The sequence below is a fragment of the Genypterus blacodes genome, unplaced genomic scaffold, assembly GCF_046128005.1.
Source record: "Genypterus blacodes isolate CSIRO-AG114 ecotype Tasmania unplaced genomic scaffold, CSIRO-AGI_Gbla_v1 ptg000154l_1, whole genome shotgun sequence".
NCBI classification, from domain to species: Eukaryota; Metazoa; Chordata; class Actinopteri; order Ophidiiformes; family Ophidiidae; genus Genypterus; species Genypterus blacodes.
The window spans coordinates 2,442,501-2,469,777 of record NW_027466956.1 but is presented as its reverse complement, the minus strand read 5'-3'; the positions used below and the strand labels follow the sequence as shown (position 1 = coordinate 2,469,777).

General features: G+C 41.7%; 1 protein-coding gene across 1 annotated transcript in view; it reads left to right on the top strand.

Annotated features, from left to right (window-relative positions):
- akap6 (A kinase (PRKA) anchor protein 6) overlaps positions 1-27,277 on the top strand; it is a 149,396-nt gene that overhangs the window by 8,734 nt on the left and 113,385 nt on the right. The window contains exons 3-10 of the mRNA XM_076166027.1: positions 6,676-6,785; positions 7,088-7,229; positions 7,308-7,958; positions 8,396-8,752; positions 10,141-10,281; positions 10,401-10,556; positions 10,659-10,925; positions 25,455-25,577. Coding sequence (XP_076022142.1) covers positions 6,676-6,785; positions 7,088-7,229; positions 7,308-7,958; positions 8,396-8,752; positions 10,141-10,281; positions 10,401-10,556; positions 10,659-10,925; positions 25,455-25,577 — 1,947 coding nt within the window. The remainder of the gene's footprint in view (positions 1-6,675; positions 6,786-7,087; positions 7,230-7,307; positions 7,959-8,395; positions 8,753-10,140; positions 10,282-10,400; positions 10,557-10,658; positions 10,926-25,454; positions 25,578-27,277) is intronic.

Here is a 27,277-nt window from a genome sequence, read left to right as displayed (position 1 = left end):
TGGCCTCTAAGTGATTCATGATCATTAAGGGAACAATTCAATGCATTAGAGCTCTTTAATTTCCACCATGATGCGATTCGATTATTCACCGAATTTACAAGAATTGCCCCTTAACGACACACTTTTACTGGGATACAAAGAATAGGATCTAAATCTAGGTGTATTCAGGTTTTATTCTCAAATTTATTTATTTTATTTTAACATCTTTACACCCTAATTGTAAGGAAAGTGCTATACATTACTTTCCAAACACGCCATACATCAGAATTTACATTCCCATTAAAACTTTGATCATACTTGACTTGATTATGTGATTATACATTGATTTATTCAAGCATGTAAATTGTAATTGGTGAAAGACACATGGGCAAACATTTCCTCACCCTGTGGACGCTTGTTTTCTTCCCTATTCCTTCCATCCATGTACGTCTTACTCTTTCTTTTTGGTTGAACAGCAGCACAGCAGACGCTGCCATGCGTGCACATGCAGTAGTTCCAGATAGTCTTAGAGTTAAGTAAGTATTAGGGTGTGAGGACTTGTACACTTGAGACAAAATGACTGTAGTGAGTCTCTGTATCGCAGCAGCGGGTGTTGGTGGTCTTTGAAGCTGCTTAATTTGAATACTCCAGTGGGGGAAAGGAGCACAGAGTATTTGATCTCCAAGGTGAAACACGGCGGGCTGATGGGTCAAAGTGGTGGAGTTGAAGGTTATTAGATTGAATGGGTGCGGACGAGGCCGAGCTGTCACAGGTGTTTTGGAAGCGGTGGATGTGAAGGCCTTGATGTTTGCTGTGATGGGGGTGAAGTGGGATTGGAGCTGAAGCTTGAGTCCATTGCTTTTAAATTGATTTTAGTCAATTAGAAACCCAGCTGCATGTACAGAGGCGATGACTGACAGGTTGTGTCTCAACTGTACGTGACCAGAGTGTGAGAAAACGTGTGTGTGTGATCAAAGGGTCAGAGATATATGTATTAGAGAAAACCAGAAGGTGGACTTGTGTATTAAATGCTGCACTTGCACAGACACACACATCAGGGTTTATATTATTACAGGCATAAGGGAATATTACCTTCAAACATCTTTAAAGTATTAATAGTGTCCCTGAAAGTTTGTGGTTCCCTTCTTCATCTCACTCATTTCAGATAGTGATAGATTGTGAAAAATGTAGGTGTAAATATGACATAAGACATTAGACAAGTGGCCATCCGTTCTTGTGATGATAGAACAATAATGTCATCATTATTACACACACAAAGGCCAGTGTGTGTAAATGCTTTCTGGAGTGCTCCTCAGAATGGTTCTAAACTTTGGCTTGAGAATCAAAACATTCTTAGTAAGTAGAACATATGGACTTTGCATAAGGAAGGTGTGGTGAAAATTTCCGTTCTTAGTTGTAAGACAATTAAGAAGACTCAGAAATAAACCGACCAGTCAGTTTATTCCTTCACACTGCAGTGGGTCGGTTCTGGTTGCTAGCCTGAAGAAAAGATACACTACAGAGATGGCTTTGTATATGGGCGAGAGAAACAGGTGGAGATTCGATGGTTCCAAGGCGGCAGAGTCGCCTCTGCGTCTCTCCACCAGGTCACAGAAACGAGATAGACAGGCGTCGTCGAAGATTTTCTTATCTACAAAAGTTTGGGAACCTCTGCATTAAATGCTACATACAGATAGTTATTTTTCCACAACATTCCCCACTTTTTGACAAACCCTAGAAGAAAAAATAACAAGGAAACCTTCAACACATATCTACCCCACCTTGTACAGAGCATGTAGCACATTTACACCCAACCCGGGCACTCTGGAACTTTAAACCCTCAGATATGTAAACCGTTCAAAGGATACAAGAGGGCATGGAAAATTAAGTACAATAGCAGACATTGAGAGCTTCTGATACAACCTACTCAACATCACAAATTTTGCATTTATTTTGCATTTCAGGCAGTCCAGGACGGGGGTGTGTGAATGCGGGGTTGGGTGGGGTTTCGGGGCAGGATGCCATCTCTTTGCTTTAGTTTTTTTATTTCCTGTTTGTCTCTTCCCTTTCTCTCTCTATCACAACCTATGATGATATTTGTTCTAACCTACATTGCTGTTTGACATCATCCTGTATGTTCTGTATGTACCCTATGACTTCATTGCAAATCCACCCCACTTGTATTCTACCTCAGGGTCTATGTATGTATAAAGTTCAACAACAATAGTAGGGATAACACAACCTGCCTCCCTTCTCTCTCTCTATCTCTCTCTCTCCTCTTTCTATATAAAAAATGATCTCCAAAATCCCCTTTAACCTGTATGCACAATGTCATGTACAATATCTGCTTCAATAAAAACAAATTGCAAAAAAAACCCCATCACAAATGAGACCTAGCGAATGGAAAAGCTGAATTTCAATAGTCTTACCGTAGGCCGTTAGGGAACGGTGGGTCCCAGGCCAGAATGAGCAGTATAAGAATCTCTGGGAAACACCACAGAATACCTCATCATTTGAGATATCACATGCCTCAGCAAAGGGATAATACAGAGGGAGCAAAACACAGGAGAATGAAAACACTTGTGACAGCTAAAGAGGCCCAATGTTTCCACAAGTTCAGGAGCCACCAGATGTCACCTTGATAGTAATGCTCAGCGGAACCCTCAGCGAGACAGATATTATCCTCTATGGCCAACCAATGTTTTGGGCGTGAAGCTGGAAGAATTTGTTACCAATATTTGTAATCTTGACGTCCCACAGGTGTTCCTCAGGTTTCAGGATAATTATGAATCAATCTGTAGTTCAGTTCGTATCAGTTTCTGCAGGGCAGAGCACATCGTACACTCTGGTTGAATGAATGTGTATGTGCTGCATATGTAGTGCAGTTGGAGCGGATACTCTTGTTGGTGGGGAGCACTATTTCATCTCTCCCACAGGCCCAATGGAACAAGTCCCGTCCAGAGATAGCTTTTGCTATCAACTTTCAGTGTTGTGTGAGTGGTCAGCAACACCTGGAATGGCCCTTGGAAGTCTTTGATCAGCACCCAGCCTCCAAGCTGAAAGCGGTGCAGTGGTCCTGATGCAGTAGGCCATTGGACAGATTTCACCTGTTGATGCAATTGAGACAGAGAAGCCGACCGCCACATCAGTATTGCAACTTGTAGGTTAGAGTCTGGAGTGTGTGTTGAGTGTGTGTCGAGTCGGTGTTAAGCAGGAATGTCAACAGGCGCTGAAGCAGGAGCACAGAGGAATTGTAAACAATCAAGATGAGAAAGGGTTGAGAGGAGTGAGAGAGGCAGACTTGAGACTAAAACAGAACATGATTACATCATTTGCAAATTCACAAACTGTGTGAATGGTTTTTCAGCATCAGGCATCACCCAAAATGGGTGCAGATGACAATGCCTGTTTCAACTACACAAAAGCTTATTTTACCTTTATCAGTCTATTTCACAACTAATATAATTTTCCGATGAAACATACAGGAAAGAGGGGCTTCAATCTCAGAGTAATTAGTAATCCATTGTCTGCATTAGAACGTCCAAGGAAAAGTGCAAGGCTTAGTAATGTTTTATATGGAGAGAGTGACTTGCCCTCTGCCGAGATCAAATTACCCAAATAGGGGACTTGAGTCAGGGCAAACTGTAATTTAGATAAGGAGGCTTTGTGTCCGTTTTCTGTGTTTAATTTAATTTAAGGTGACATGGTGTTAATTTGGCAGTGACAGCGAAAAGAAAATAGTAGTACGTACAGGAGAATCTACACAGGGGAGGATTACGCCCTTTCCTAGCAAAGATGCAAACACCGGTCTGATGCCATCTATGGTTCTTTTATTTTTTAAAGGATACTGTATGACACACGGACGATAATGTGATTTAGGAATTATCGTCAGTGATTTTGCATTTTTCATTTTCAAAACACACAATATATATATATATTTATATATATACAGTATATATGAGCCGCCCGTAGCTGATGGGTCAGTGTTTCCAGCTCCGTAGGCATTTCGGTGAATGAGAATGCTGTTGGTGTTCAGTAAGTTCAGTGAAGTCTAAAACCATTGTTCTAGTCCTGACAGAGATTCATTTTAGGTATTGCGAAAACTGAACTCAGTGTAGACCAAAACACACACATACACTGAGAGATGCAGCCTGTCTGATTAACACGTCTGTGGTTTCCATCTGAAGTGATTTGTTGGAAGATCTTCAGTTCAGTCAGTCTGCTGTGAGCTAATGAGAGTTCTCCAGTGTGTGTGTGTGTATTCTTGCGTGTGTATGTGACTGTATTTGCATTTGAAAGCGCTATGCTTTCAAGTGCAAATACATTTGAAGCATCTGAAAGACACTAGTGACATTTCAGTTCTGTTTTGGAATGACATGACAGCACTTTGATGACAAAACTGTGTGTGTGAGTGTGTGTGTGTGTTCTGTGGTAAAAACATGGGATTTAGTGTAATTTATTAATCAAAGTAGACATAAGTGGACATGTAGACTGTTAGGCGTGTCCATAACGTATTTGTATGTTGCAGTTTGCTGTATCTTGTCTTTAATTTAACTCAAGTGCAGTTTATGATTTTAGTGTTCATACAATTTTGGATGAAGACAGTTTGTAAGGGATGAACAACCCTTACAAACACCTAAATCATTTTATTAGTAATACTGTGTCAATTCATGTCTTTGTTTCCATTTTTTTTGCATGATTATGGGATATATGCTGCTTGAATAAACTTTAAATTAAGTCTGGATTTTTTACATTCAGACCAAATAACTTTATTTGATGTGGAAAATCAATGTAACACTTAGGGACACATTTGTGCTTCAGTGGAGAGTCCCTCCTCACCAAACTGCCAGTGAGTCTCAGGTCTTGCAGCCTAAATCTGTCTTGTGTGGTTGCCAGACTCATGAGTGACACATCAGAAGCTGCACCAGTTGCTGACATTGGACCAAAGCTGGCCTCAGTGCTAAATGGATAATATTATAAACCCAAATGAATCAATCAATTTAAATATCAATCAAGGTCAATTCATGTATTCCTTTTCATATATCATAGTGGGTTCATATGTGGTCTTAAGTGCCAGAACAGAACAGAAAGTGTTCTGACATTCAGCCATAATTAGCCGAATCTGCTCTCTTATTCAGGTGGCAGTAAAATATCTGCTGTGTGGATATCATAAAGTTTGTGTTCAACTGTATGCTCACATGCAGACTGTGTGCACCAGACTCTGCAGTTACTGTAACACTGTGTTTATTTTGGAACTGCACACTTAGCCAGCTAGTATGAGTCATGCTGGCAGCGTGTCTGACCTAGATTCCTTCTTGAGGGGTGGGTTAACCCAGAGCAGGAGGTGTTGGTTGGTCCTGCAGGTCACCGTGGAGCAGCACAGGGACTCTTTGTGTGGAGGTGTATGTTCAGTGTTGACTTTGTCGTGGATGTGATGCAATCTCACCAGTTTTTGAAGGTCATTTCACATTAGTTTGGACTAGCAGAGTGATGAACCAAGTTTTTGTCACAAGTCACAAGTAGGTCTCTTAAGTTCCAAGTCCTAAAACTTTGTGTTTTGAGTCCTAAACAAGTCACAATGTACTCATTTATCACATGTAATGCCAGAGTCACACTAACTGTATAGATTACTTTCCAGATAAAAGTATTTGATTAAAAAAACACTCTTCAAATTCACAAATTCATATTTGCATAATATTTAATTCTTTCCTAGTCAAATGTATGAGGTCAAATTCAAGTCACGAGTAAGTGCTGTCAAAGTCTATTTGCAAGTGTGTTGCAAATAGACTGTAGAAGTGTGATGACCAAATATATGACTTAAATACAAGCCGAGTCCAAGTCACGCCTGGCTGGCAGGAACTTCAAAACAAACTCTTTACAGTTTTAGTTCTCTTCTTTTTCTTCTAGGGTTTCTCTGTCTTTTCTCCCCCCCCCCCCCATACTGTGTAAGAATAACCAATGGCAATGTGCAATACACACATGGATCCATATAACATAATTGTGACGATTTGGCTTCACTATTATCAATTACAATCGCAATTATTCATCCGCAATATCATTATTCACCACCTTTATAACCTGAATGTACAAGTCGCTGTTGCTTCGTCTCCTTCTGCATCTAGTCCATATGTGTATCACATTTCCTAGGTCTCATAAATATTTCTCTCCTTTTTCTTTTCTCCCCCTCTCTGTGTATGAAAACAATCTCCATAATGTAACTGCAGGCTCATTGTCATGTCAAATATTCCTTCAATACAAATATTCAACAAAAGAAACTGTGAAACATTCATGTATACACAATGAATAAATGCTCTAGAACTGTGTTTATAATAGTTTATGTTTTGGACCACCAAAAATCAAAAAATGCTGTGTCACAAACGTTTTCAGTGTGAAACAAAACAAAAACATCTGAGTCTGTCAGTGTGTAATGATGAAGTTTTGTTTTGTAATGATGGTGATAGACGAGACGTTTTTACATAAATGTCTTTATGTGAAACTGTTCCACATGAAGCTGAGTCACATTTATAACTGGACACCTGACGTATCCTCACACTTCTGCTTTTCCTAACATGTTTTTGTTCTGTGCTGGATCTCAAAGATTTAATGTTGGTTTAACCTGTTGTGACTGTGAGGAGTATCTGTTTCCTAACGTTTGTTATTCCTTCTTTTGTGGTATTTTTGTTTGTGTATGTTCAGGACATCTGTGAAGACATCTCAGACCATGTGGAGCAGATTCATGCATTGTTGGAAACAGAGTTCTCCCTGAAGTTACTCTCCTACTCTGTCAACATCATTGTCGATATCAGGTGGGTGAGAACAGAATTCAGAGTAAAATCTGGGTAGGTTAATTGATATGTCTGTAATCCAGCAGATTTCATTCATTAGCCATCAAAGAAGAACCAACAGTCTCTCATTTTCATAATGAATGTATTTTTAACGATTCAAACCACCAGTTAAGGACCAACTGGCACCATGTCCCACATTTCACAATTCATAATTGTGTGTCGTACCAAATCATCACGTTTGTTTGCTCTCCACACACCACAGTACCAAAACACATCCCGAGCTACTTGATTTTGTCTATGTGTGTGTGTCCTGTGTGGAGCAGGACGGTGCAGCTGCTGTGGCATCAGCTGAGGGTTTCAGTTCTGGTCCTGAAGGAGCGTCTTCTGCAGGGTCTGCAGGACGCCAACGGAAACTTCACCAGACAGACCGACATCCTGCAGGCCTTCAGTCAGGACCAGCACCAGGTAACAAACACACACACACACTGCTCCCTTTGGGAACTGCTCTTGTTATTGACGAATAACATGATGAATTCCCTCCAGACTCGCTTGGACGCTCTAACTGAAGTTGATGACTGTGGTCAGCTAACCATTCGCTGCAGCCAGGACTATTTCTCTCTGGATTGTGGCATCACTGCCTTCGAGCTAAGTGACTACAGCCCCAGTGAAGAACCTGAGTCCCAAGAAAGAGGCCAAGGTGGTGAGGAACCCTCCCAGGAGGAGGAGGAGGATGATCCAGGCCCAAACCTGGAAGACAACAAAGGATCCAGCTGTGACAACTACAGAAGTAATTTACCAGAACTCATCCAAAGTGTGGATCTCCAGAGTTCCCCACCAGACAATTCATTTAACCGCCCTGAATCTTACACAGCATTGCCCACAATGCAATGCAGCATGCCCAACCAGAGTGAGAGTTCATTGTCGAAGCGCCCCCTGCAGGAAGGGTGCCACAGCGATGAGGGGTCACCCACACAGCCTTCCCTCCCCAAGAGAGTTGCCCTATTTTCAAATGGAAGAGCAGCTGTGAGGGACTCAGGGGGTCCGAAGATTAGCTCACCTTCAGGGCTTCAATCCCATGCTGAGCTCAGTCGGAGCACCCCCTCGCTCGTGGACACTCCAGACCGCTCCAAGTTCTGGTTGGAGCTGAATTCAGTTTACCCAGAAAATGTTTCACAGTCCTGTGAGAACCTACAGGTTTGTTCCCCTCTTATTACACTTCAAAAAATGTCTGACAACTCTTCAACTATACCACAGGTTTACTATACTTGACTGTTGGTTGAGACAGATATTGTCTTTGCTATACCTGTTTTCAATGGAGGATCGCATATATTTAAGGGAATCTCTTCATATTGGCATATTTCAGACATAATCAGTCCAGGATCAAGTAAATGTAGTAGCTTACTACCCACAGTATTAAGTTCTTTTAATGAATAGAGGTCATCATATGTTTCTGGCAATTAAGAATTGAATTAAACTGTGAGGCTTGAAGTGTCTTAGACTGGAGGTATTTAATACTGTGTATTTGCATCCTTCTCCTTTTATATGTTCTCCAGGATGCCTCCATCTTCCTCAAGTAGTGCATTCTGCTCATTAAAACAGTAAACGTCTGTAACACAAAATCTCTTTCACAGGTCATGAACATCCGTAACCTCCAAAGAAGCCATGTGAGCTCCAGAGAGGGAGGATACCCAGAGGGGAGCGCCGGAAGGCTGCTGCCCGAGCAGAGGACTTTATCTGGGCCCAGACCGACTGCTGATGCCCCCCCGCCTCTCCAGGCTGTGGCTTCTCAGAACAAAATATCAAAACAAATGGAAAGGATGCACACGGAGACACACACACACAGCGAGGGGGACTCTGACTCCTTGTTGCCCTCCCCTATGAGAGAACAGTTTGTGTCCTCGGATCAGGAGGCATCTGGAGAAGACTCAGACCCCCGACCACCTCTTGGCAAGCCGGCTGTCTGGATTGTTAAACGGCGGGGGCAAAAGGTGAGGGTTTACTCATTTTGTTGAGTTTGAAAAGTATCAAAAGTGTACCAAGAGTACAATGACAAATTAATATATATGTGAGTACATGTGTGTGTGTGTGTGAGTATACTGGTGTGGATGAATGTCAGACAAAAAGACACAAATGCACTGAATAATTCAGATTTTGAACATGAGGAAACTTTGGCAAATTTTAGGCTTTAATATACTTCATCCAAGAGAACAGTCTAAGGAGTGGAAGGAGGTCAAAGCCCATGTGTCAATTTGTGACTCTAAGATCAACTCCTTATCCTTAATCCAGTGATCCTCAAACTGTGGTACGCGTACCACCGGTGGTACACGGGCCCCCACCGGTGGTACGTGAAGGTACGCAGCGGAAGAATAAAAAATCTGAACCATGAAAAAATTTAAATGTCTCAGCAACGAGTCCATGGAACCATCGCATCTCAAACGGCATCTTAGAACAAAACACACAATGCTGAAAGACAAACCAGTGGAGTTTTTTGTACGCAAACGTGATGAACTGAGGCAGTCCAAATGTGCAATTCAGTTCCGTGGTGCACCTGTGGTTAAAGCGCAGGAGGCTTCTCGGGAACATCGCCAAACAGTTAAAGTTGGTGCCACTTTCAAATGACAGTGTCGCGGAGAATAGGAGCCATGGCAGATGACGCTAGGAAGACACTGATTGAACGCATTAAAAATAGTCGCTATTATTCCATCGAACTGGACGAGACTACTGATGATGCAGGTTTTGCCAATTGACTTGTTTATGTCAGATATGAGCATGATGGTGCAGCTTAGGAGGACTTTCTGTTCTGTCAGGCCTATAAGAGTTATACATAGTTGCCAAAATGCCGTGTGTTTGAAATACAGTTGGTTGTGTTTTTGATTTATGTTCTCGTGTGTGTTTGTTTGTATGTATGCGTGTTTGTGAATGAAATGCAGTTGTTATTAATGTTCTCACATGCTGTGTGTGTGTGTGTGTGTGTGTGTGTGTGTGTGTGTGTGTGAACATGCTGTGGGTGTAAGAGGGACTGCCCCCTGCCACATATAGGAGAATTGTTCATATGAGAGAGTTCTAGTACCAATTTGTGGCCATGTGGCTGTGCATAGCAGCTGCATAGGGCAGGCCTACGCTACTGTATTTTAACATCGGCCATAGTGGAGCCAAATATTTTCTGAGGTGGTACCCGATGTAAAAAGTTTGAGAACCACTGCCTTAATCTAATGCCAAACATTTCAAAACACTAATTTTACAATAAGGAAATGAGAAGAATTCTGTTTTCAACATTATCTCATCACCCTCATCTCTCTCTCTCTCTCTCTCTCTCTCTCTCTCTCTCTCTCTCTCTCTCTCTCTCTCTCTCTCTCTCTATTTCTCTCTTCAGGAGGGGACCCAGGTCTCAACAAAAGCCAGCCCAGACAGGGAGCACTGGTATGGGTCAGAGGAGTTCCTGGCTCTTCCTGCTCAGCTCCGTAAGACAGAGATGTTGGCTATGAAACTGGAGAGTCTGGCTCATGCCATCCCATTTGTAAGTGGACATATTCACCTTCACTTCAGTTATTCAATAAAAGTTTACGCATGCATTACTTTAACTTGATTTGTAAAGATGGCGCCAAGGCTAAGGAGAACTCAATCTCTCTCTTGCAGAGGCCTGGAGGTTGTGAATCTACCCAGGAGGCTTTGCAAGATGTGGACGACTGGGATTTGACGGAGCTCAACCAAGACTGGGACGTAGGGGAGAGCGGAGACATAAGCAGCATACAGGAGAGTGGGGACGACGTTCCCTCTACCCCGCCTCTACTGGTATGTCAAGCTCTCATTTCAGAAGTCTTCAGGCTCTTGTCTCGATTAAGATTTATTATTGTATCTGTGAAACTGAAAATGGTCTTCCTTTGGTGACTTCAGCTCCCCTACAGACGAAAGCACTTCCCTGTTGACCGCTTTAGCCCCACCTCCTCCAGTGATATCGCACCCTCATTGGACGAGAGCATTGAGTCAGGCCATTTAAGTGACCTGCAATCTGAAGAGGACAATGGACAACGATCTGCAGGTTGTCACCTGCAGCTCACAGCGCCTTTAGATGGGGAAAGGGGATGTGCATCATTGGTCCAACAGCTGCTCGAGGACATTCAGAGTCAGGACAAAGACCCTGACATCTGGAGGAAGATAGAGGTATGTCTTTCTTTGTCTATGGCTGGTATTAGTTGAATTTGCCTGTCTAACAAGTTTTTGGCTCATTTGTCTTCTTTAATGCCTTCTTCATGGCAGTATATGGCGTGGACAATTCCACGTTTGTGCACAGGAAATCACAATTGTGACTAGCTCTCAACAACAAAACTCAAACAAGCTCACTGAGTTAGAAATTTGTGTGTGTATCAACACTTTTTTGCTTTAGCTTGCTCTTGACTTTGCAAATCTGTCTCATTTCCACATGCACACATTTCCATCTTCTCTCACAGTCTGGCATCTCCAATGTCTTCTCAAACAGTATCCTTGTATCTTGTATGCAGTAGGTATGCACAGTAAGTGTGATATCACATACAATGTCTCAAAGGGCTTTACAGACCCACAACATCAGGAAAATTCTCGACCCCCCGCCCAAAACTCTCCAGGACAGGGGTGGGGAACCTCTGGCCCGCGGGCTGTATACGGCGATCCAGCCCGCCCGGCCGCAATTCGGCCCGCCCCCCAGATCGTTTTGCAAATTTCGATTCCCGGAATTCGGCCGACGAGGACAAACTCCAGAAAAAAGGGCAGAAGCCTCTGGACAGGCAATTCCAAGAGAGATTCCCTCTCCATGAATAGCAAGGTGTGCAATAGTAACCAGTGGGATTATACAAAGGTACAAAAAAAGCAGTTGTTGTTAGTTGGGGATCCAAAAAATGGGTGAGTGGTAAGGAGGTGGTGGAGAGGGGTCTGCCATGTAATCAAGTCCAAGTCGAGCTAAAGAGCCTGAGAAGTAAAAACAATAATATATTTTTATTTCCACTTAGAAAACCAGACAGTGTTTGTTGCTATTAGATATAGCAAACACTAGAATCTGATCCAAGTACTAGCTACGCCTGTTAAATGGGCAGATCTCCTCTAAATGATCAGTGCAATTGATGTGGTGCTAGGATTTACTTTAATGGTTTGGATAAATAGACATACTTTGACCTTATTATTACAACCACAGAAGGAGCATTAACTACATGTCCACAAATTATACTTGAATTGCAGGTTAAGATATATATTGCACTAGTTAAGCAGGGGCACGGTAAACAGCCCAATTTGATTCAACATGCAAAATACAAATCATAGAAATCTCTGAACAGGTTAAATTCCCAAGTGAGTTATTGCAGGGGGGCGCTGGCGGTGCGCGATAGGAAGAGGAGCGATACAAATAAGTATTGCCTCTGGCAAATGAATGAGACAATACTTCTTTTTGTATAGCAGCAGGAGAATGAGCATCCAGATTACATTAATGCTCCATGAAATTGTATCCTGTTATCAGGTTTGACTGTCTGTTTTACTGCAACTCTTTGGCCTGGTGGTTTGTTGTTATCGCTGCCACTTCACAGTTAGCGCTGATCAGCTGGTCTGATGCATCGTTAGCTTGGCTAGCCACTATTTTAGCGTTACAAACCCAGTTGGGAGAGATTTATAATTGATAATTATAATTATTAACAACGCAACAGGAGAATGAGCGATTACCCGCTGCTAGGTAGGAGAGCCATGTCCACACTCCTTCCTTTGCCACATCCTACCTATGTGAGCCTCAATAAACACAAAATATAGGTCGAAGCTAGACATTCAAAAGTGTCAGTCTGATAGCTGCAACCCCGATTGAACAGATCTGCAGCACAAAGCGAGCCCACACTCTGATTAAAAGTGTAATTTTGACTTCATTTAGAAATTAACTGACACAGTATTACACAGTTGGACTTTAATAATTCCACTGTAAAGGTGATTTGTCACCTTACTTATTTTGTTAAATAATAAGTTGCAGTTTTATAAATGACAATGTTTAAAATAAATTCAGGTGTTGTTTGGAAGTGTGTGTGTGTGTGTGTGTGTGTGTGTGTGTGTGTGTGTGTGTGGCACGAAAATATTCTTATCACAGAAGGGGAAGAAAAAGTTTGGGAACCACTGGGTTAAATGAAAACTAATTTATGGTCTGACTATATGTAACCTAATTCTCTAAGAGGGAGGGCGGGATCAGCTATCTGGCCAGTACATCCTTTACTTTCCTGCCCCGTGATGGTTCTTTGGAAAATCTGCGACCCTGTCAGGGTTCCTGGAACTCCCCTAAAAGTCCATGTCTACTTGGCAAAGTGAGCAAATGAACTTCAAGGCTCAGAACAATCACACAACACACAACAGGACGTGTTGTGTGTATGTTGGTCTTACAGGTTTATAATTCTTCATGCTGCGCTACCGTTGTACACTTAGAAGTTTAGTTTAATGTCAAGGTTGTTTGACATATTACACCACAGAAAAGTCATGGAAAAGTTTTGGAATTAAATTGGGAAATATGTGCACAACATCTGCAGCTGATGCACTATATCAGGGGTACTCAACTTCAGAGGCCAAGAGGGCCACATTTAAACCACAACACGTGGAAAGGGCCACAAATTATTATTAACATATATTTGTACCAGTTTATTCGCTGGTTTTAGTACGGCTGTTTAACATGCTGTCTTGCAAGTAATTTTTAATGCAATGCAAAGCATCATGGAATATTTAACAAATATTCTCAATTTGAGTAACACATGTGGTGTAGCGACTGCGTTTCCAAGGATGACAAGTGTTGGTCAAGCTGATGTTTTATTAACACTGGAGTGAATAGCTTTGCATTGATGACATTGATGACGTTTGCAATTGCTACTTATTCGTAGGGAGAGCTCTGAGTCAGCATTTCACAAATTTTAATAACAATAATATAACAATCAACTTTTTACTTATTTCTATTGAGAGTTCTGGGTCCGATTTCGAAAATATTAATAACAATAACAATATAACAAATAGTTGTTACTTATTCCTAGTGAGAGCTCTGAGTCTGCAATCTTTTCACAAGTACTTTCAGGTCTGGCTGTTGCTCAGTTGTCGCTGCTCTGAGCTCTCCACCTCTCAGCTTGCCGCACAATTGCTCTTGATGCAAAATGCAGTGATATGAGAAGAAGTCAGGCGTTTCAGGATCTTTTCTGAGCAAAGCAATTAATCCTTTCTCCTTTCCTACCATGGAAGGAGCCCCTTCAGTAGTCAGAGAAACTAGCTTTTTTAAGTTGATGTTTTTGCCTGGTCCGTGAAAAAAGCTCATCATTGCAGAATAAATGTCCTCTCCCCGTATTTGCCCTGTTAGCGGTAGCAAAGCCGGCATTTCCTCTGCAAATGTGTCCCGTTTGAGAAAGCGCACCCAGACTATAAGCTGCGCGATGTCTGTCGGCGCATTCATCCAATGCTAGACTAAAGTACTCGGCACTTTGAACGTCTTTTAGCAATTGTGATAAAAGATTGTCTGAAATTACTTCTACTCTCCTGGTCACGGTTGAATCAGACAACTGCAGCTGGAACTTAAATTAAAGGCGCACTGCCTAATTTTCACACGATTTTGGTTGGCTAATTATAATTATTATGCATGTCGGGGGCCACAAAATAAGCGTCCACGGGCCGGATGCGGCCTGCGGGCCCCCTGTTGAGTAAGCCTGCACTACAGTGTAACAAATGTGTGTGGTGACTACATCTGGATAGTTTGCCTCTTTACCTAGAAAAGCTGAATAACTTGGACACCTCTTAACCTCTCAACCATATGTACACATTTGCTGTTGATCCAAGACTGCTGTTCCTTCAATTGTCTGCCAGAGATTTGATGATATCCACCTATAGCATTGCTCAATGTCATTTGAGTCTCTGCAGCCAAACCACAAGGCCAAAATTTGTATACAATATTGATTCTGTTCCGGGCTGTACTTTTCTTTTTACAATTACCTCACATTTAAGTATTCACTGAGGCATACCATGCAGTTTGGAGTTCAGTGTCTTGCTCAACAACAAGACACTGGGAGGAACCCGGAACCTTCCAATCCCTAGACAACCGCTCCAGCATCCTGAGCCATGCTGCCCCTATGCTGATTCTGATATTGACAAGAAAATATGAAGGCAACCAAAATGACCACCACACCACTGCTCTCTCCTTTCAACCCAGCAGAGTTGATGGATTGGATGGACGGTATTGAATCATCCTGTGGCCCTTAATTCATCACCTCCTTTATAAAGGTCACGTTTGATTGGCAGGCAGATTATTGATGAGGCTGCCCGGTGAACTAATCAGTCATATGTGTGTCATATTGAATATGGTGAAATGTCAATAGCTTGGGGATAGGTTTCTCCTCCAGGCTGCTAGTTTAATTGGCACTGTAAAGGAGCTCTACCTTTTTTATTGTTTTATTTTATTTCACACTTTATCCTTTATTACTGTGATATTCTAATCCATTGTTAACTTTTATCCTTCTGACACCCTTATATGTCACTGCTGTAATGTCCCAGGGTTCCCTCAGTGAACTTCACTGCATCTTATCTCATGTTAGTCAGGTCAGGAAAACCAGACCACTGTAATAAGATTATCAGTGGGGAAGCTTCAGGATCAATCTGGAAATGTAAGGGAATATCCTTGGAACCAGAGAGTCACAAGTTTATGGGGTTACAAAGCCATTTAAGTTTCATCCAAGAAATGACAGTGACAATGACAATTCTCTCCACATAAATGCTAGACAGGACTTTCTGAAATTACAGAAATGAAAAGGAACTACTTATTTACCACACTGAAATAACAACAGCACATTTAATTCTGTGGATGAAATATATTGGTATAAAACAGCAACCAGGCCGAAGAGTTGAAAAACAGACAGGCAAACCTGATAACAGAGGATACAAATACATGGAGCAATAATGTTATCTGGACGCTCATTCTCCTGCAGCGAGACAAATAAGTATCGCCTCATTCATTTTACCTGAGGCGGTACTTATTCATATCGCTCCTCTTTCGATCCCGCGCTGGGCACCCCCTGCATTGCCCCCCCACTTTGGGAACCACTGGTATAGCCCAATATCACCTACAGTGTCTCAAAGATCTTTACAGGCCCACAACAGGAGGAAATTTTCCAACCCCGCCCCAGAGAAAACCTTAATGTATAAGGAAAAAAGGATCAAACCTCGGGAGTGGAAATTTTAAGAGAGATTTCCCCTCCATGAACAGTTGGGTTTGCAAAAGGAACTGCCAGTGGATTATGCAAAGGTACAATAAAGCATGCACATACAGGCATGCATTAGGAAGAGAGACTGGTATAAGCACAGTACAGTGTAGTCCTATTACAGAGAGTCTCTCTCCTTGAGCGGCAGTTCATGTAGGTGGATAGGGGAGCAGTCCAGGTAAGCAGGTAAGCTGATGATGTTACAGGCAGGGGCAGCTTGTCAATGCGAATGTTAATGTGGTGGCTGGGAGGGCTGTGCTATGGAGGAGAGAAGGGACACGGGAAGGCGGGTGTTGTGGGGATGGGAATTTTGTGTTGACAATCTTCATGTTGACAACTATAGAAACATAATGAAGACAAATCCATAGGTTCTGAACTGCCGTAAAAGCTTTTTTCCTTTATTTGTGTAACATGTCTGTGAATTTACCCATCTTCACACCCAGGCACACTCATCAGGTACAAGGCCAGTGAAAGTAGTGTTTTGCAGTTTGTCAAAATGAATAAAAACAAATGGTTGCAGTATCACACATTTATCATTTACACACACACACACACACACACACACACACACACACACACACACACACACACACACACACACGCACACACACACACACACACACACACACACACACACACACACACACACACACTCCCCTGCTCCTCTCTGCTTGTGGTAATTAGCTGATTAGCTGCTTAATTAGCACCATGTAATCATGCCGATGGATGAGCTGCCTAATTGAGGAAGTGAAGAGAAGAGTCTTAGTGTGAGGATGACATTCTCCCACTACACTGAGACTCTGCTGAATAGAAGAGAATACAGCCAAAGATAATAATTCCACTCAGGGAATAAAAACTCTGTGAAGATCACAGCTGGAGCAATAAAATTCAATAAAACAGTATCAAACACGGAATAAATATCTGTCCATTATAGATATTGGACTTGGTTGGGTTTATCTGAGCTCACAACATTTAGTTAGAGAAAGCAAGAATTCAATTGATTCTAGTAGACCATTTGAGGAGGACACTGTCCAGGCATGCAGTCCGCTTATTACTGCACCTTGAAAATGTCATTTCAAGATGATGTTTACGCTGCTGTTGACTCTTTCTTTCCACAAGTTAATAATTAGCCAGTGCAGTGAGGTTATTTGACGGTGTTTCCAGGTTGAAACATACGAGGTGGAAATCTGTTAGAAAATGACTTGGGAAAAGCACATACTTGTGATTTGGTAAGGTTTAATTCAGTGCCTCATGAAGTGAGCTTTAAGTCTTGTAACATTGGCAAAGAGCATCTCCCAGACTGAGCAGCGAGCAGGAAGCTGTGCAGTAGTTTTATACACAACATACGTAGATACAGACAAGGCAGACATGGATACATCTGTTCAAGATAGGCAAATCACATAGTGCTTAGACTAAATGAAAAGTAGATGCTTGAGAAAGATATGATGAATATTCATGTTACAGTGACACAATGCTATGACATACCTAAAGATTGTATATGAACCAGGTGAACTAGCTGCAGCTATGAAATTGTCACAAAACAGAAACCTTCTGTCAGTAGAAAAATGGGATTTTTCCATTACATGTATTTTTTTGATTTGACTGCAGCAGTATTGGGAACTTTAAAACATAGTGGCAGATTTTTGCAGTAGCTTTCAGTTAACAAGACTTGCCTAAGTCAAGTGTATGTTGTTTATTGGTTTGGTGACCTTGGTTTGAAGGTTTTCCAGGGATGTTAACTTAAATTGCATGGCTTAGACTTGAACTGGACATACAATTTTGCAAATAAATGACACATTTTCTTTCTCATAAAAACAAGAAAGAAATCAAAGATAAACTAAACATGCATAATATGAAGAGGTCCAAGCATTGACGCAATGTGTAAATGATAGCATGTCGGTATGGGGCCAGTTGGAAGGGAATGGTGTTTTAGTGCCAGGTCCCTCCTGAGGTTTATCCATTCTTATTTTTCCCTTGCCACTGTTGTACATTGCTTGCTCAATGGATGTTTGGTCTTGCTTAGATATTATGTCAAATACACCTGTAAATACAGCCTATTTTACGCTGAGCTTAAACTGAGCTCATTCACTATGGTTCTTCCACACGAGACACACATGCACTGCACTGTGCTAATAAGACAAATCAACCCAAGCTTCTACATATATGAGCACAGATGAACCTTTAAAAAGGTATTCACCAGTGACAAATATGGATGCTGCTTTCCAGATGAAGCATGACCTGGCAAAGACCGAGCCATTCTACACAGCACTTGTCTTTCACACAACATGTCAATAAGGCAAATCTGTTGATGAGATGCTACAGGTGATAAGGCAACTGCTGTTAAAGGTTGGTTTTAAATTTTAAATTCCTTTTTACATAGTTTAATATATTCATTGTAAGCATGATTTTTCCAATGCAGCTGGATGAAGTGAAGTTGAACACCCATCATCACAGTTGCATTTTACTAAATTACAGTTCACCTGGAATATTAATTCACCTCAACTTCCCAACAAAAATGATGTCATATTCTAGTGGCATATGTTTTGGGAAGTTATTTATTTTGGAATGAGTCTTCCTCCGACGTCATAAAATTTCCCATATTCCTGAAGTAAATCTGCTTCTGTACCTCACATGTTCAGTCCAAGTTTGTTGCATGGTGAATAAGGATGTAACCATCTTGTAAAGCACATACTACTCAGGAAATCATGCACATTAAATTAATCCAACTCTACAGTTTATATAAAAAAATATGAGTTTAACAAATTTATGTGAAACCTACAAAATATCTACACCGACCCCTGTGGGTATGTCTCATATTATACTATGTGCTCTCCATTGCAACTTTCACTAAATAACTCTCTCTATATCCCTATGTAGATATATTGGATTGTATTACAATGAATTTTACAATTTCAATATTGAGAAGTGTCCAGTGTGTAAATGTAGGTTAACATAGCTCCTATCATAAATGTAGAAATATAAAAGTCAGAGAAATTGTTTATAGGAATGTGAATTTGATTTAACAATCTTTCGTTTCCTTCATTTGATTGTGTTTAAACATTTCAATGGGTGAAGGGTAAATTTTGGATATGTAAGATTCGATCACACAGCATTTCACAGCGGTCGTAAATTTAAAACAGACAGAATGATGGACTGCATGGTTTGGTACCGGAAGGCCCAGCCTCTCACACACCCTGGTGTGAAAGCAGAGAAGAACTGAGGAGACTCTCCTCTGAGCTCAGATGTTGTCTTGTCCTTCGTTTTTATCTCTCTCTCGCTCCTTGTTTAATTTTCTGTCTTTGTGTTCAACTTCTTCTTTTTTGTCTTCAGTTTAGTTTAACTATCAAACTATTTTTTAACAATTTAACAATTATGCTCACATTTTGAATTGTTTTAGCTGTTAATGTTTCTTTGCCAAGCTAAGCACCATACTTTTTTATTTTTGTTTGCGCTTAGTAACTTGACCTTAATTTTACTTTTGCCGGTAAGAGTATTTTCAACTTGTTATTGTATTGAATAATTGAATTTCCCGTAGCTCAGAGCCTGAAGTTCAGACCTTAAAGACCTTCTGAGATCTCAAACTGCGTGCTGGACCAAAATCCTGCTATAGGGATTTCCAACTGAGCTCTCTCAACCAACTTACTTAGTCATAAACATTCATTTATTAGTAATGATTTGTTTGTGTACATTTCTTTAAAGCAGAGTGCAAAGGCTCAATGTCATCTTAAATCTGAGAGTATCATTTCCTGCTATTATTCAAGAGCATCATACTGTATGGCAGTTTAAGAGCGTGACATGGTTCACTCCGATCTCGATCTGAAATTAATTTTCATGTAGAAGCTATACAGGGGTGGAAATATTCAAGTTACTATGGAGATGTTCAAGAAGCTGAAGAAGTCAGATTCTAAAAGTAAATTACAGAAATGCATGTTTTAGGTGCGGAATTCAAAGAGCAATGTTTGGCCTTGGCGGAGTTTTGCCATCTCTTGTGCTGCCTTGTTTTAAACTGTTTCGCCCTTTTGACTCTGTGTGTTATATAAAAGAGAATGAAAGAGTCCATCAGTTAGATAAGTGTCCTACGTCATCGTGTTTTCTGTCTGGACTGGAGTCATCCTCAGTGTGTGGTGTCTGTGTGTTTGTCGGCTCTGCGGCACGCCGGCCTATCTGAGAGCAGTGGGAGACAGACACACAACAGACTCACATCAGCTCTCGTCTGATTGGCCCAGCAGGGGAGGTGGGGACGCCTACTGACAGCAGAGAGAACAGGAAAATAAGAGTGATGGAGAAGGGATGTTATTCTCCCCCTCCTTCTGTTCCTGAAGATAAAAACAGGCAGGTTAAGGAGGAGGTGAAAGTAAAGCAGGCAGACAGAGACAGGAAGTTAATACGTCAACAGATATGCACAGAGATATGAGGTCCAAAATCCACTAAAGCCTGGGTTTCACAAATTCATATTGAGATCACATCACACGTATCATAACTTGTTGTTTATTCATAGCTGGCACACGTTTGACTGATGTTCCCACAGTAGGGGTGGGGATACGTCTTTTAGTTCTCAGACTGGAAACCAGAAACCGACAGAGAGCTTAATTTGCTCTACCACTCAAAGAGGTTGCTAGAAATAGCTATAACTTTAAGAATAATAGTTGGATTTGCACAAAAATGTATGGCATTCATGTTTTTGGTTTCTTTTACCTTTTTTGCTGTTGTTTAAGTCCCATTTTTTAGACAACCTGATCAATTTAAGAGCGTTGTTGAGCAAGACACTGAACCCCTAACTGCTCCTGATGTGCATGTTGGCTCCATGCATGGTATGCCTCGGCCACCAGTGTATGAATGGGTCATCGTAAAAGCGCTATATAAGTACACAGCACATTGTTATGTTTGTGATTCAGTAGTTTCTCGGAAAAAAAAGGGTTTGTGGGAATTATGAGACCGGGTAAACATCATGGGTGTGCACTCGAAATTCAGAAGAAGAAGGGCACATTTCAAGCGTCTTTGTAAATGGGACACCCCAGCCGAGCATCTATGATGTCATACGGTCTGTAAATGCACCCTGCTGAGTGCAAGGTCCTTGAGATGAGACACAGACACACCTACTGGCCTAGCTAGTCTCTTGAGCATAGGCATCACACTTACACACCTACATTCCTCTCATAGTTTTTCCTTTGATATGGACATGCACCATGATTCCATGACTGATTTGTTACTAAATCAGTAATATTTTCTGCTGTTATAACATTTCTCATTTCAGACATGGAAATCAGTGTGAACCCATGGTTTAGAAATACAATGAATGGTGTTCAATGGGGACTGCAATTCAAGAAATACAGATGTTCATATTATGTTAAGCATTGTTTTCCATTTTTCTTATATAGCTACAGCTCTACTACTTAGAATCACGAGTAGCTTGAAGAGCCATTTGCTTCCCCAAGACTACATGAGCACTGGTTTAGTGTGGTTAAACTCTTAATCGCAACTGTTTTCGACCTGATGTACGATTTGAACAGATGTGGTCACGGTATGACGTATTCATTATCGTTGCAAAATACTGTCCATGAGGATCACATATCCAAATCTATCAGCGTGGATCTTTAGAGCCACTCTCAGCTGAGCGGTAATTATCCAGTGGTGAGAGCTGAACCAAAGGAGGAAGAGATGAAGCAGATATCAGAGTGAATCCAGGATCAGATCAGGCCTTTCAGCTCCCAGCATGCCGCTCTGCCCCTCAGGAGCTTGGCTGCCTTAGATACATCAAAGAACCTTAAGCAGCCCAGTGCATGATGGTCGATATCCAGACCGTCACCGCTCCCTCTGCGGCTCTTCACACCTACACCCACATCCTCTGCTCTTCATCCCTCTGCTCTCTTCTTCATCGTACTTCCACCTCTTCTTCTCTTGATTATTGTCTAGTCTTCACCTTCAGCATTATCCTAACACCTTAACTCTACTCTTTTTTCCTTGCCTCTTTTGCTAAACCTCCTCTCTCTCTTTTGCTCCCCCCCCCCCCTTCATTCTCTCATCGATACTTTTGATTTCCATCTCTCCTCCATAATGAGCAGGGAAGAGATGGAAGAAATCATATTGATATATTTTATTTTTTTAGGGGTCATGGTTGTAATAAACATACTGCCACTCAAATGGTCAAGGTTTTGCAACAAACACGCACACACACACACACACACACACACACACACACACACACACACACACACACACACACACACACACACACACAAGCAAACTCATATAAACACACTTGTATCAATCTACACGTTCATATCTTACATGAATGTAAGGTGGAGGTACACACACACACACACACACACACACACACACACACACACTGGCATTTATTTAAACATTACTGGCTTGGCGACGTGTCTCTCTCGTCCCCTCACGCATGCAGACACGTATACAAACTGACATACACAGATACTGAGATTTGTAGGCAAGGTGTTAGCATGAACGCACACATGAAGTCATTTCCATCAGATTTACCTTCTGTGTAGCTCATCACAGAGCGGCAGATGTTTTACTGAGCAGCTCGGCCTCTTTCACTCCATCATTACTTTTCTCTCTGTGGAACAAATGGCAGAGTGAATTGAACGATACCAGACAACATTTGAGTCGAAAATATTATCAATGTCTTATTGATCATCTGCAGTCACAGCCACACTTATTATTCATACAGGATCTTTGAGGTCTGCCTATGTACAATGGATTTTAGAGATATTGCGTGTGCGTGCGTCAGTTGTACACTCTCCGTAAAGCTCCGGAATGTGTCTGTTGTACACGGAATTCTGGCGGATAGCACAGATATGTTCAAAATGAGTGTATGGGCGAGTGGTGTGCTGGCCACGGGAGCAAGGAACGCTATGCATCCAGGTGGGACTTGCTTTAAGATTCCCTTAAGTTTTTCTGGTCTGGCTTATGTTATTGCGTCTTATGTGTGTGTTTCTTATTGCATTGTCTGCGACAGAAGAGTGTCACACCCTATTAGCACGTGATCTGAAAATGCGGCCTAAGTCTACAAGTAGACACAGCGTTAGATCTGATGCCAGCAGTGTGAGAAAGAGCGTGTGAGTGATTCACCATGACACTGTCAGCAAGGATTTTGTCTGCCATGTAGACACAAAAGCTTTAAGGCTAAATTGATTTTACCAATAGATGGCAGTGTGCTAGGCTGACCAGATCTATATCAGCTAAATACGGGTCAGTCTCACTGCACACACACCAAACCTACAGCCCAGACAAGACAAAAGTCATAACCAGCACATCGCAATTACAGTTTTCAGTATCTGCTGTCATTAAGTAGGTCGACAAAATAATAAAAAAACAGTCTAACTAACAAGTACCTGGGGTGTGGGCTCATGGGCGGTTGTGCTTTGCTCTGTCTTGTATTTTTCACTTCAGGCAATATTTTGCAGGTTGCATTTGTCCTTCATTAGTTTCTCATAAAAAGCAGTGCTATGCATTCCAAAATGAAAAAAATATATTAATTTGTCACCAGTTAGAGAGGAAAACTCAATGAGTTTAACGTTCATGCTGCTCTCTGGTCTAAAGTAACGCACAAGGACGAGGAAAAGCTTTATGTCTTTGTGATTGGACGCATCTAGCATTACTGTGATGAAAGAACTGTTCAAATCCACCCAAACCGCTTCTTCAAACAAAGGCTCCAACTCATTACGAACAATGGCCTCTGATTTTATTCTTGCTGAGGCAAATTTAGGCTCATAGTTTCATAAATAAATTTAGCTGTGCAGTCACTGGATCGGAAACTTGCACAACAACAACACACACACACACACACACACACACACACACACACACACATAGGCAACAAGTTCTTCACTTACATGCACTTTATCAGATTCCAAATATTGATTCCAAATTCCAAACTCCACAAATACTTGGACTTGCACTCCTCTCTGCTCCCTTGTGCTTTGTCGTGTTGATGTGCTGTGTTATGTCACTGTGACCTCCGTGCGTAAATGACCTTGCTGGAGACTGAAGCAAGAATCTTTCCTTGAGAATTTCAATTATTTTTGGAGCTCTTTGTTGCAGGTACAAACCTGTTTAGTCATGGCTATCTAAAGTGTGTCCCAAAAGTGTGTCAATGCTAATCACTTATTGTAGGTATACTAACAACAGACCAGACACAGGCAGCATAGTGATTGGCTTGCTAATGTTATTTGTAAATAAGTCTGGACACTTTAAAAAGACCTAAAATACGGGCCTGTCCCAGGAAAAAATGGGATGTATGTTCATGTACAGTGTACGCTATCACGTTTTTCTTCTGACATAATGAGTGAGAAACCTTTGGCTCACCCAAAACGCCTCAATTCCTCATAGCAGCAGACACTGATCCACTTCTATTCTCCTTGCAGCAGCACTGCTGTGCACACTGAGGTACCACCAAGTTAGGTATTGAATGTTGAAACACCCTTTCTGAGAGGTTGCTTAAAGTAAACTAAAAAGTCCTTGTTTAGATCTATTTATTTTGTTGGATTTTTTTTACTGAATGTCAACATTGAAACATCTTTGTCATCATGTCCCTACCTTTTTCCTGAGCAAAGGTTTAAAACTCCTGCTCTTTCTTCTACTTCACCTCCATCTCTCCTTCAAGACTTTAGGGTTTAGACTCCTCCTTAAAGCTGTCTCCTCTGCTCCTCTTCAGGAGTGAAGTGGATTTAAAAAGGAGAAATCAATAGTGGATCAGAGAATTCACCTGGACTCAGCTGGGCTCTGCACATTCTTCCAACATTTCTCACCAAAGACACAGCGTTCCACCTCCTCTCTGATAACCTTAAATACATTTTAAGATCTTTTTCCAATGTGCAGTTTCAGTCAGCGGTTATTCAAGCCTTTTAGGAGCAATTTCAGATTTTAGGCTCCCTCCTTGACACAGATGAGTCCTCCATCTGACCAGTAGGTGGCAGTAGCTTTCCATTAGAGAAACAATGGCGTTCCTCTCTTCCACTGTTATTCTTTCTTTTCTTTTCTGTCTGTTCATGTGTCTCCTCACTCTTTGAAGGGCAACTTGGTAATGATGGAGACGAAGACAACCATGTTAAATTATCTCTTTCTTTTTCACTCTTCCTTCCTTTATCTCTCCATTGCCTTCATTTTGTATCTCTTCTTTATTATGGTTTTTGTTATGTTCTCTCTCTGCCCCTCTTCCCCCTGTTTTTTCAAGCATTTTTCTGCATATTTACTTTCTCTACCACTCCCTCCCTCCTACTGTATCACTATATCTTTCTTTCTTTCTTTCTTTCTTTCTTTCTTTCTTTCTTTCTTTCTTTCTTTCTTTCTTTCTTTCTTTCCTTCTTTCTTTCTTTCTTCTCTTTAAAGATATCTATACTTTTCATTAATTTCTCTCTTTGTGCTTACTTCTGAAAGCACTGTTCATGCGTTATATTTGAAATTTTTCAAAATGCTAAATGAAATCCTCTGGTTTTCTCTCGTCCAGTGTTTTGTGCAGCAGTTGGACGGATTCATCTCATGGCTGCAAGAGGCGCTGGACAGCACAGAGAACTGGACGCAGCCCAAACAGGAGCTGGACAGCCTGAGGGTCTACCTGGACACACACCTGGTGAGGGCACATGCAGACACACTGACACACACAGAGACAGAGAGAGCGAGAGAGAGAGAGAGAGGGAGAGAGAGAGAGAGAGGAGAGAGAGAGAGAGAGAGAGAGAGAGAGAGAGAGAGAGAGAGGGAGAGAGAGAGAGAGAGGGAGAGAGAGCACCAAGCACCTGTACACACATACGTCCATACACTCATTACACACATGGTTGTCTAATCACACATTTACATACATGCATATGGATGTGTTAGTATGACGCACACACACACACGCACACACACACACACACACACACACACACACACACACACACACACACACACACACACACACTCTTATCAATACATTTACTCTTTATTTGTGTTCTTAGTTATATCTTCTTTAAAATCAGTGATCACTAAGGGATTATTTCTATCGATTCTAAGATTTTGACTTATAAATCTCACAATGTAAAAGTATTTTTCAGTGAAAAGCATTGAAATATGAATGATGAAGTCATCCTAAGGTTAAGCGTACACTGTGAGGCTGAAGCTGGCAGCCCTGGGTCCATTTAAGCACTCCGTTGTGCCGTCCATGCTACTTTGCACTTTTGGCAGCTGATTCCCAAATGAGCTGTTTGACTGCAGCTGCAATATGGAATCGCGTCTGAAATGAAGGCAAACCGTGGCGTATGCTCAGCTTAAGTGATACAAGCTCTATTTGTTAGGTCAAGGGGCAGATGTCCAAGTCATGGCAGAGTGGCATGATGGGAACTAAATAACCAAGCCAAGTCTCTCTTCTGACTTTTTGCATCCTCTGCTTTCATCCTCTTCTCTCTGTTTTTCTTGTTTTTGTTTCTCTTCATCTTCCCTCTTTTGTCTTTCCTTGCATCATTTCCTTCCATTTCATCTGTTTCTTTCTCCTTCTCTCTCTTCAGACGTCTCTCGTCGTGTGCATATTGGACCAAACAGATTTAATCTAACGTCCCTCCATCTCTCTCATTTACACATACATGCTCCAAAACAAACAAGCACCTATGGATAACAATGAGCGGTGTGTCACTGCATATGGCCGCTGAAACACACACACACACACACACACACACGCACACACGCACGTAGATGAGCACTCTGGCAATTACTCACAGTCTTTATAGCAAACATATGGGCTTTCATGCACATGCTCTCACACACACACACACACACACACACACACACACACACCCAAACAGACACACACACACGCACGCACGCACAGACACACACACACACGCACACACACGCACACACACACACACGCACGCACACACACACACACACACACACACTCATCACAGATGCATTCAAGAATACAAGCAAACGAGACACAAACACAGACGCGCATTGCATATCAGTATAAAAAACAACTGACGCACGCTGACAAGCATGTGCGCGCTCGCACACACACTCACAGCTCCATACACACATTCACTCACAGAGACAAACAGATTCTATTTGCATATAAGTGTACAAATGCAAACATATATGCACAACTGCTGGCATGTGTTTTAGCCTCACACACACACACACACACACACACACACACACACACACACACACGGAGGTTGTATTTGCATACATTTGCATGTTCCTAGACAGATTTCCAAATCAGCATCTCCATATCCGTCCCTGCAGAACAGCGTTGTGCATACGGATACACACTGATATTCAGAGTTATCTTATCTAGCT